The sequence below is a fragment of the Hippoglossus hippoglossus genome, chromosome 17, assembly GCF_009819705.1.
Source record: "Hippoglossus hippoglossus isolate fHipHip1 chromosome 17, fHipHip1.pri, whole genome shotgun sequence".
Classification (NCBI taxonomy): Eukaryota; Metazoa; Chordata; class Actinopteri; order Pleuronectiformes; family Pleuronectidae; genus Hippoglossus; species Hippoglossus hippoglossus.
The window spans coordinates 20,420,082-20,431,375 of record NC_047167.1 but is presented as its reverse complement, the minus strand read 5'-3'; the positions used below and the strand labels follow the sequence as shown (position 1 = coordinate 20,431,375).

Genomic DNA, 11,294 nt, shown 5'->3' with positions numbered 1-11,294 from the left:
TTACCCTAGAATTTACCTTTTTCATTTAAATACTTTACATTTAAATACTTTATATTTACACCAGGAGCAGGTCCTCTCTACGGAGGCCGCCATGTTTTTTACAGTAGCCCAGAATGAACAAACTAAACACCTTTTGAGTTTTTATGACAACTGAAGGTCACCACAGGTTCTCTTTCGTGTGCGGAAGGGGAGGGTGAGGTGAGGGGTTATTCAGCTGCAACATGCAACTTCACCACTAGATGTCACTAAATTATACGCACTGAACCTTTACCATTGAGGACATACTGTAGTCTGTGCTGTAGTCGAACTGTATTGATATGATATGATGTGATATGATATGGTTTAAATTCTTTTAGTGCACATTGTATGAAGTAAATAGATATTAGGGGGGGGACTTTAACTCTCTAACCATTAATCTGAGGGATTCCTCTAACCTTTAAATGCTCAGTGTAACAACTTATTTACAGGACAGGTTTTTATCAATAACTCCAGTCACTGAAAGCAGCCTCACTTTACTTTTAGTGCCCAAAACATTTGCACAGTGGTCCTGGGATGTTTCCTTCTATGCATATGGACCTTAAGAATGTGAATTATATTATACAACATATTATTATAAGATAATAACGTCTATATCACTATTTGGATGTACAAAAACCTAAAGTAAAAATACAACATGAATAAATATGTGTAATATTTGAGATAACCACGAGGGGGCGCCAAAACTCTATAGATTTTTGACAAGGCGCGTGCTTTTATTTTGAAATCCAAGCTAGATGGACGCGTGCTGGGGCCGGAGTCCTTCACTCTGCCGCCGCCGAGGTCAGCAGGAGGAGCGGGAGAAGCACCGGTAACCACCGGAGGACCCCACCGGAGGACAGCTCCAGACTCACCGGTGAGCTGACCGACACTCCCCCGGTCCACGCGTTCAGATAAAAGTCCCAGTTTATATCTCAGCCTGTCTCATTCAGGGCGAATCACGCAGCTAGCTGTTATTAGCCTCGTTAGCTAAGTGGGCTGCTAGCTGCCAGTTGGAGCTGGGAGCTGTTTTGATTTCATTATCACGAGCTGATGGTGATTTCACTGTTTCTGCTTTTAATCGTTTGTCTCCTCTGTAAACGTGTCGTCAGCTCCATGAGACTCGTGGAGGAAAGTATGAGTTAATGGAGAATATCTTTGGTTTTCTGTCAATGAATGAAAATCAGAGTGAATTCAGTGATTTCAGGCAGACTAAGGTTCATAAGATAAGATAAAAGTTGATTGATCCACACACAAAGTGAGTAGTTACAGCAGCAGGCAGGTCAACATGAGGTAGACAAGAGAATATAGATATTAAAAATAAAATACATTTTTAATATGTACATTATATACACATTTCACTGTAGTGGCAAAGTATTTTCTAGCTTTCGGGTTTAATTCAGACATTTAAGACATATAGACATTTAGTTTGGTAATGCATCTATAGTATAATTTCAGCATTGTTACTGTTTACTTGTCAGTAGCTTGTGAATGTGTTTTAGTCATTAAACCTGTGCTTCTACAAATCCCAATGCAAACTAATCCTTTTGTATATATCATAATATCATTCATGTTCACTAAATCCAATCAGGAAAGTGGAAATGACTTGATGAACAACACGAAACCCTCGAGGTAAACATTAAACGTTGTGCCGGGCCGGGACTTGGCCTCAAATGGGATAAACACACATGTGATGATGAGACACATGAGTGTCCTGTGCAAACTTAATTGGATGTTGCATCTGTCCGTGTGAGGTGGACACACACACAAGCTTAGATGGAGCGGAGGAGAAGAATCAATGTTGTGCTTGCAGAAAGAAAAAGCCTCTGATTTACGTGTGTACTCAAATAGCCACCGTCTTGAGACATGTTTGAAATACCTTTGGTAGGCGTGCCGACAGTCCTGTAGACCAGAGAATGACTCACGCAGCATTTAAACATCCTGATTTTGTACAATATATAAAGTATGTGGTGGATAATCCTCGCTGCACGCTGCCACTTGCACACACTGTATGTCAGAGGCTTTATGTAATAATGTGATTATATCCCCTCCTGGATCTCCCAAGGTTAAACCCTTGCATGCCGCTCACTCCTGTCGCCCTCTTCAGCTCCAGCAGGATGGGGACGTGGATGACAGACCTGCCAAGACATGGATAGACCGCCACAATGACACATGAGACCCTCACGTGCTCCCAGCTGTCTGTCAAGGCCGCTGCCCTGCGCATGGTTAACCTACCGATGTCCGTTTGCAGCTCCCTGGCTCAGGTTGGTGTTGACTGTGTGTAGTGGAAAGTGGCACCGGTGTGTGTATCTCTGGGTCATGAGAGGGGAGGTTGTTCAGGGGGAGAGACGGAGGCAGCTAAAGATTTGCAGAATCCCAGCGTTGAGAGGATCACAGATGTTATTCCTGTACTTTAACAAGTCTCTCATTTTGCAGTGGAAACTTTTATGATGAATTTGTGGATTTGAGATTTATATTTTGTTCCATACTTCCATATTTGTAAGTTATATTTTATTTCACTCAGATTTAACTCAAACAAGTATTTTTACATGACCTCACAAAAGATTTCCTGAAAAGACTTTTTAATTAGTTAATTTGCATGGTTGGGTTTGGGAGTAAAGAATCGTTAACCCCTCCCCCCTGTGGTCATCGCACCTTCATGCACATGCTGTTACAACATGAATCACAAATGCCTGAACACGTGCTACTAGTGCCACGTTCTTTCTTTACACCTGCTTTGTCACATTAGGGGGTTTCTTTTTTTTAGTTGTTTATTTTGATCAGTCTTCGTGAAGCACGGTGATTATTTCCCGGAGGTCTGACCTGGTTTGGATTTGGCACAGCTCCATTCATAGTGTCCCTTCTGAGCCGATTAGATGAACCTGTGGCTGTATCTGTTTAGATGTTCAGTATTACTACCTGCCTGAGCAGCTTTGTACTGCAGCTTAAAGCCGCTGGGTAATGAGGAAACAATGTCCAGCAGCACAGCTCGATTACTCATGAGATCGTGTTGGAAAAGATACATGTGACTCTGTGGATATATTAATAAAGTGGTGGGTAAAATGCTGCAGTGAAAAGCTCAGTGTTACAGTGTTCAGGTTCTTCTTTTCATTTTGGAAAAGAGGAGTTTGGTACGTGACTTTTTCAGGATCGTGTTAAATGTTAAAATCAAGCCTATATTTGCAAAATGTGATACTCAAACATCTAACACAAGTTTCAAATTACCCTGTAACCCAAATTTAAAAACTACAAATTACTATTACAGTACAAAGAAAGTACATTAAAAAGCTCATGTGTTGCTGTAACATAATTTGATATTTTCAGGTAAAATCAATGTTGTTTTTGCTGGTTTTCGTGTCCTTCATGATGGTAACTGGTATTTTCCATCAGTGACCCCTGTGTTATTGTGTTTATGAGTCGTACGTGAGGAGAGTGTGATGTCATTAAGAATGTGGTAGGAGCACGTCCAGGAGGGGATATAATCACACTGTGTGTGTGTGTGTGTGTGTGTGTGTGTGTGTGTGTGTGTGTGTGTGTGTGTGTGTGTGTGTGTGTGTGTGTGTGTGTGTGTGTGTGTGTGTGTGTGTGTGTGTGTGTGTGTGTGTGTGTGTGTGTGTGTGTGTGTGTGTGTGTGGTTGCAGATACAGAAGCACTGCAGGCCTGTGGCATCATTTAATCACAACTTTCCATTCAGCGGCTTTTAAAATAAAGGTCAATATTATGCCTGTTGTCACAGCTCCAAACTGAGTGTTTATGTAATCTTCATTCGTTGGGGATGTTCAGCAGCGGTGTCTGTGGATAATCTCCTCGTCAGTGTTTCTATGTATAGTCGAACAGGGGCTCTGCACGCTATTTGATACTGATGCTGTAAAATCAAGATGACAGGCTGGGACCTGATTCCCATAGCTGCCTCTCAGATAACCAGTGTCCATTGTGCTTACTCAGTTAAACTCTGATTTTCTTTCTACTTTTTAAAATGCATAAATGTCTAACTTCTACTTCTTCCTCCCTCAACCTGTCCTCCAGGTGAGTGTCAGCACAGGAACCAAGAAGCTGGTGGCCGCCACTGCGTTTGGTGCCTTCTCGCTCCTCTTCCTCGCACGCCGCTTCCAGAGGAGGAAGGGTAGAAAGAAGGCTCTCTCGCCCGAGTGGGAGAAAGCTGGGTTCGAGTTCTTCCCCCCAGCGTCGGCAGGGAACAGTAAGACTTCCTGACACTGAACCTTTTCTCTACCTTCAACGAATGACCTGGGTATAAAGATGTTGGATTGATCATAAACAGAGATCGTGTAGAATGGACCGGAATGGTTTTAGACTATCTCGCCTCACGTGTTGTGTCCATGGGATCAAACAGTATAACCATGATCGTGTAGGCTTCCAGACACTGAGTGAAACGAGACAACTCAACTAATTAAGTGGGGACTTTATTCCGAGCTTTGTCTGGGCAGAGGCCCAACCTCTGACTTTTAAAACTCCTGGTTTAATTCATTTATAATCTCCCTTTGGAAGATTTATTACCAATTAGAGTCATTAAGAGAAATTAACAGACATTTAGGATTAAGTTGAAGAATGAGCAGGCGAACAGGGTGAGTCATTCTTTGGGACATAATAGATTCTGGACCGTGGATGACTTCATATTTGTATTCGTACAACGTTTAAACCAGTTTACAAAGCCAGTTTAGTTTTTGTAGTTTCTCGCATCGTAATGATTGTGTATTATGATTATCTTTATAATAACCTGATGCATAAAACTTTGTCAAAGCAAACCTTCACAAGTGGTGTATTAATCTGTCTTATAAACAATTGTTTGAGCCGAAAACTTGAAAAGATGGAGGTGATTTTAATCAGTTGTATCGAAGTTATGGCAAATCCATTGTGTAATCCTGCTACACGCTCTTGTACCGTGATCACTGTGTTCTGATGTTTTCTTGTAAACATTTACCAGTAACTCTCTGGTCTTTATCCATCCAGATAACACCAGTCAAAACATCACCCTCTCCCTCAACTCCAAGAATGGCTACTCCTCTGGTCTGGTGCTCAGCAGAGGAGACTACAGGAAGCTGTCCGGCTCCCTGCTCAGCTTGGCCTCGGTGAGACACAGGCACAGGTTTATTATTAAGAGCTTGTTTACAGATTTTTATTTATTATTATTGCATTACATGAAATATATGTTGCTTTGTTGTGTTTACAGGTGAAAAGCATGAACTCGTCGAGCAGCAGCACCTGTGCAAATGAATCCATCTGTTGGGACAGAGTGGGAGAAGCCGACATCTGCAGTGTCGTCAACTTACCCGTCACCACCCCTGAAAACCTGTACCTTATGGGTAAAACACACACCTACCACATTACTTAGTATTTAGCCCATATCTGTGTTTTACTTCCTTGTAATGATCTGTTTTTCGTTGTGAGGTAGATTGTGTTTATTGTTTTGGAGGATGTAAAGATTACATGTGTTGTGTTTGCAGGTATGGATTTGTTTGAAGAGGCTCTGGGGCGGTGGGAGGAAGCGTTGACGTTCAGGACCAGGCAGACCGAGGACGACGACGAGGACGACGCAGAGAGTTGTGCTTCTGTCCAAACGGGGGCTGGAGACGCCATCGCCGAGCAGAGCATGGAGGTGAACACACAGCGACACCATTAAACAAGCCGGTGTGATGAGTCAAGAGCCACTTGAATGTCCTGCATCTATTCTCTGTTGTTTTACACCAGAGGAGGCTGAGAGGAGGAAACCTCTGTCACTCTGACTGGTGTCACAGAGTTTGGGTTGTATAACTCGATGACTCTGAAACCCGGTGGGAAGGGTTTTGGATTAGCGAGGGTCAAGTAGTTAAGCCTGGGCACCCAGACAGTCGTCCAGTCGGCTGCCTGGTCCTCGAGGATATCCCCTGCTTCTGGGCTTCCTCCATAAAGCTGATTAAAAGAGTAGATCGGGGGGGGGGGGGGGGGTTCTCAAGAGAGGGCTGAAGAAGATATTTGATATGTCTTCATGTTTCCTCTGCCCCAGCCTTTGTAACTGGATGCATACTTTTAAATAACGCTTCAGTTAGTTGGGAACTTAATTGTCCAAATGCATCTCGCAATGTTAAAGAAAGAGGAAAATAAATCCTGGATCCGTCCCCTGATCCAGATCCGTCCTGACCTATGTCCCATCCTTCCACCAAGTTTCCTGGTAATCCCTCCTGTAGTTTTTGCATAATCCTGCAAACTAACGGACAAACAAACAAGCGCAGACGAAAACAGAAGCTCCTGGAGGAGAGAACGAGAACAGCACTCCTGGATCGAAATCAAAGTAGTTACTGGTTTGTCCTGTTTCACCTGGTTTGATACCAGTGGAGCAACATTATGATCTGACTTCCTGAGCAGAGACAACACCCAGGTTTACAAGGGATATATTTATCCATGAGGTGTGTTGATAGGAAAGTAGGAAGATAAGGTTCCAGGTAGCAAGATTTAACATCCCCAACAATGAGCATGGGTTGATCAGTAACTGTCTTTTAACTTGTTTGCTGCTTTAATATTGTTCTCATGCAGTTGATAAGTGAAACTGACACTTCCACACAACATATTGAAGTTTGTTCAGATAAAGCATCAAGACCTTTCTGAGTTTCTCTGGTTCATCCTGAATGTGTTTGTGATCAGGATGTGATCAGTGCAGAGTTCATCCACCGGCTGAAGTCTCTGCTGCAGAGAGCCTACAACCTCCAGGAGGAGTTTGAGGGAGTGTTGGGACTGTCCGAGCCGTCAATCCACAGCAACAGCCAGGGTGAGTCCCTGCTGTGTGACCTGACATGACCAACACAGAGAAACAGATTTACCTTTATAGACATAGAACCGTCTCGTATTGTCTCATGGTTGAAGTTTATGTCGGTGTTGAAAAGCTTTATAAAAAATAGAAAAATTACAGTTTAGTGGAAATGATTTTTCTCCTTCTCAGATAAAATGGCCGACATTTTGTGCAGAGAGGAGCTGGACGACGTGTGTCTCAGAGACAGCATCAGCATCGCGTCCAACGACTCCTTCGTCTCTGCTGTGGAGGTGAGAGGAAACCAACTCAATCCTCAGATCAACTCGACAATCGTCTCACATGCACCACGAGAATTTTAACATGATGGAGTAACGTTCTGAGTTCAAATGTTTTCTACACAAAAAAACATCTTCCCAGTTTGTTTAAGAGAAAAACAATGTCCGTCTGTGGTAGCGATATATAAATCAAATAGTTGAAACCCCTTATTGTTAATGAAAATAGACACATTACTTAAAGAGCAGGCATGAGGGATTTAAACTATCTGTAAAAGTGTCTTATATTAAATTCTTAAAGTGGAGAAATTGAGCTTTTACCTTTAGCTCTTGATCTGGAAAAATAATCTTTTATTATCAGTTAAAAATAGTCATTACTATTACTTCTGTTACTGTAGTTGGTATAACCTCTGTTACGATGATACAAAGTTAGAACCAGTAGAGGTGTCGTAGTGGAAGAGAAAAGGTCAACATCTTAATCTCAAAGTGTCTGAAGCACCGAGTGTTCCACTGGTTCCCAGCAGGAGTTTGTTTAAATCACTCTGAGCTTCCTGCAGATTCACCACGTTGTGTTTACCGGCCCTCGGCTCAGCTCCTCTACTCAGGAAGTCGCCGCGGGGCCTCGAGCTGTGGATCCACTGCCACTGGTGCACTTGACCCACAAAGGACCAAAATAAACTGCAGCTTAAGAACCCTGAGCACAGACGTGTTTACCTTGAAGTGAGACGATCGGACAAGTTCAAGATGAATCTCTACCTGCGCTGAGTGTTATCGTGTTCAGTGCACGTTACATTTAGAAAAGGTTAAAGATACTGAGACACTCCGACTTGCTGTCTCCTGATCAGTGAGAGTGAGGTGCAGCTCTCAGCAGTAAAACTGGATCACTTAAACTCAGGGTCACTAAAAATAGACGGTTTACATTCCTCCATCAGTGCTCAACTTGCACGGCTCAGTGTTGCTGTGCAGCTGGTTTTACTATCACCTACAAACACTGCATCAACACCACAGAGAAGTCTCAAGGTCGTTCAAGGTCAAAAACTGTTTTCTAACAGAACTTTTTACAGCAGCTTATTCAGAACAGCAACAGGAAGCAACTCTTCTCCACGTTGTCTTAAACAAAAAATACAGTAACTGTGAATGGAAAACATTGTGAGTGGGAATCTCGCAGTAGTTGTGAGTTCACACTACACGACTATCTGGCCACAGGGAGTCACACACACTACATGAGCATTCACACTAGTATGTCCGGTCTCCCACAGCTGCCTTCACCCGTCCTGAACTCTCATTGGCTGCAGTTGTCGCTAATTCGTAGACGTTTAGCCTGGAAGAAATCCAGTTGGAGAAGAGTTCACACAGAGTGATTAGTGAGCTTCTATCTGGGCCTGTTGTCAACCTGTTCCACAACTTGGGCTTAAAGTGGGTTTTGGTTTCAGCTCAGAATCCAACAGCTTCTTTTTATATTTTTCTACAAGGTTGTTCAGGAATCACAGGAGGACACAGAATTACACACTGGATTGTTAATAACCAAAAACACTTACAGGCTTCTCGTCACTTCAGGAGAATGTAAACTTCTCTTCTCTCTGTAATGTCGTTGTTTATACTGATCATTATTTAGTTTGTTTAATTTCCTACCTCCGCTGTGTGTCTGTGTGTCAGCTGACGGAGCACAGGGAGCTGAGGAGCGTCTTCGCTCTGGGACACCACTCGTTCTACGACGAGGCTCTAGAGATGGCTGAGGACGGACAGATTTCCTGCAGGGTGCTGCGGTAAATTACACATATTTATATAAAACACATGAGACACAGAAGACGACCAGCACTAGATGTTCATCTGATTCATTTTCTCATTGTTCATCGTCAGGACTGAGATGCTGGAGTGTCTTGGGGACATAGATTTCTTGGCTAAGTTGCACTGTGTGCGGCAGGCGTGTCAGGTACAGTCCAACCGGATCATTTTGACATGGTTCCTATTTTTAACTCAAAAAGAATCAGTTAAAGTAAAACCCTGTTTTGTCTCCAGCTCATTTTGTGCGAGAGGAAGACCAGGATGTTTCTGACCGACACAGGAAAGAAGATCCTGTCGTCCATTATTGTTAAAGCGCAGAAGGTGAGAGAGAAGCCACTGATAAAATAATCATCCGTCATTCAGGAGTCTTTCCGCTCATAACTTTCCCCGTCCGCTCTCCAGAGCCCCAGGAGATTTGAGGAAGTATTTGAAGAGATGTTTTGCTTCCTGGATCACCCGGAGCACTGGGAGAACACGGAGGTGGAGCTGGCCACACGAGGAGTGAGTGATGTCAAATGTTTAAACTTCTCCACCAGTTGACTTTTTACTTTCCAGTCTCAAGACCAACACATTTCATACTCGCTCTCACCAGGTGAAGCATTTGAACTTCTACGATATCGTGCTGGACTTCATCCTGATGGATTCGTTTGAGGACCTGGAGAATCCACCAGTCTCCATCCAGAACGTGGTCAACAACCGCTGGCTCAACAGCTCCTTCAAGGAAACCGTGAGTGAAACAAAATCTGAACTACGGAGAACTGGAGAAGATAAGTTGAGGTTGAGGCTTTTCAGCTGTTTCCCACTTGAACATTTGGTTTGTATTCAACAGGCGGTGGCATCCAGCTGTTGGTCAGTGCTGAAGCAGAAGAGGCAGCACATGAAGGTACAAGTCTGGAACCTTCACAAAGGAAGAGATGCTGATGATCTGACATCTTCATCTCAAGTCGCTCAGTCCCAGACCCGTGTGTTTAATATTCTCCTCTGTTTGCCTCTCAGGTTCCCGACGGGTTCATCGCTCATTTCTACGCAGTGTGTGAACAGATCAGCCCCGTCCTGGCCTGGGGCTTCCTGGGACCCAAGAGCTCCCTGCACGACTTCTGCTGCTTCTTCAAGGTCAGTGCGTCGTTCATATTTACAGTGTGAGGGTCAGTGTCGGAACGTCAAGATCAACATTCTATATATGGAGTTTCCCTGTTGACAGCTTTGTTTCACAGCTGCCAGGACATGGGCTCTGTCAGAAAATATATATTTTATTAATATGAGGTAGAGCTGAAACAAGAAGTTGATAATTGATCGAGAAATCATTTTTCAAGCTAAAATAGTCGAATGTTTAATGATATTCTTACTGAAAATGTAGGGGTTTCATAGCTAATTTTGGATATAAGAAAAGATGAAGCTTCTTTAGTTTTCATCCATGTTAACGTTGTCCCCCCAGGACCAGGTGCTGCACTTCCTGAAGGACATTTTTGACCTGGACAACGTGCGTTACTCGTCCGTGGAGAGTCTGGCAGAGGACATGCTCCACCTGCTGCACCGCCGCTCCGAGCTGCTGCTCGCCTACCTGGGCACCGACCCGCTGCGGCACGTCAACGGCTGCAGTTCCCCGCAGGTGCAGCTGCTGCCCAGCGCCCTGCTGGAGGCGGGAGCTCAGTGAGAGACGGGGAGAGATTCACACGCAGGTCCTCAAACACACGCAAGAAAACCACAGCATTTATCTACAGCCCCAGTCGGACCAGAGCAAACTGTCGGTGTGGAAGCAAACACACTAGAGGGTCAGAGCCCGACAGTCTCGTGACTTCACCCTCTGACGTGACCTCCACCCATCTGCTCCATAAATCTGGTGAAACTGAATATCTACTGTAGAATTTTAACGTTAAACACATTTCCCATCATACCTTGTGCTCCCATCGCTCTGTATCTGAGGATCTTCATAAACTGAACCAGCCGTCTGCCTTCACACACGACCATTACCTCCAGCACGGCCCCTCTCTCCCCCCCAGCCCCTCTCCACTGTGCACATCAGTTTTTAAATATCACAGCAATAATATTTAGAATGCAAACTTGGCAGTGGTTCTCCCACAGTAGATATTACTCTGTGAATTAAGGTGTATTTGCTGCTATTAAGAGCAATTTATGTAAAGAAAATAAAAGGTATTTATTTTATTAAACAGCTAAATGACGCAGGGTTTATTTTGTAGAAGTTGTAGTAGAGCCTGTACGCGTCGATCAGCTTCAAACATGCAGTGGTTTGAATATCACGGCTGTTGACTGAACCTCATGAGATATTTATTAGATGTATTTCCACATCCTACTGAACATCAGCAATTAAATGCACTTTGCGTTTTTTGTTACAAGCACATGCTGCCCAGGGACGTTACTTATAAAGGGAAACTGTTCGAGTGTCGACCAGAGAACTTTGTCGGAAATGATAGGATATTTTTTTGTTGCACCACCTGAATGAATCCCAGCACACGCAGCCT

The 11,294-nt window shown here is 43.7% G+C and overlaps 1 protein-coding gene across 3 annotated transcripts; it reads left to right on the top strand.

Annotated features, from left to right (window-relative positions):
- Window positions 1–769: 769 nt before the first annotated feature.
- On the top strand, window positions 770–10,950 carry miga1 (mitoguardin 1). 3 transcript variants are annotated; one of them, XM_034612519.1, is made up of 16 exons: window positions 770–892; window positions 2,123–2,279; window positions 4,042–4,213; window positions 4,984–5,102; window positions 5,204–5,336; window positions 5,478–5,629; window positions 6,652–6,775; window positions 6,947–7,047; window positions 8,689–8,795; window positions 8,890–8,962; window positions 9,049–9,135; window positions 9,217–9,315; window positions 9,407–9,541; window positions 9,644–9,697; window positions 9,811–9,927; window positions 10,250–10,950. In XM_034612519.1, the coding sequence occupies exons 2-16, from the start codon at window positions 2,181–2,183 to the stop codon at window positions 10,466–10,468; spliced, it is 1,791 nt and encodes a 596-aa protein (XP_034468410.1). In that variant the 5' UTR covers window positions 770–892; window positions 2,123–2,180; the 3' UTR covers window positions 10,469–10,950. The 3 variants fall into 3 exon arrangements, with proteins under 3 accessions (XP_034468410.1, XP_034468408.1, XP_034468409.1); XM_034612517.1 differs by having other exon boundaries at window positions 8,686–8,795; XM_034612518.1 differs by having other exon boundaries at window positions 788–892; window positions 2,081–2,279; window positions 8,686–8,795.
- The last annotated feature ends 344 nt before the right edge of the window (window positions 10,951–11,294 follow it).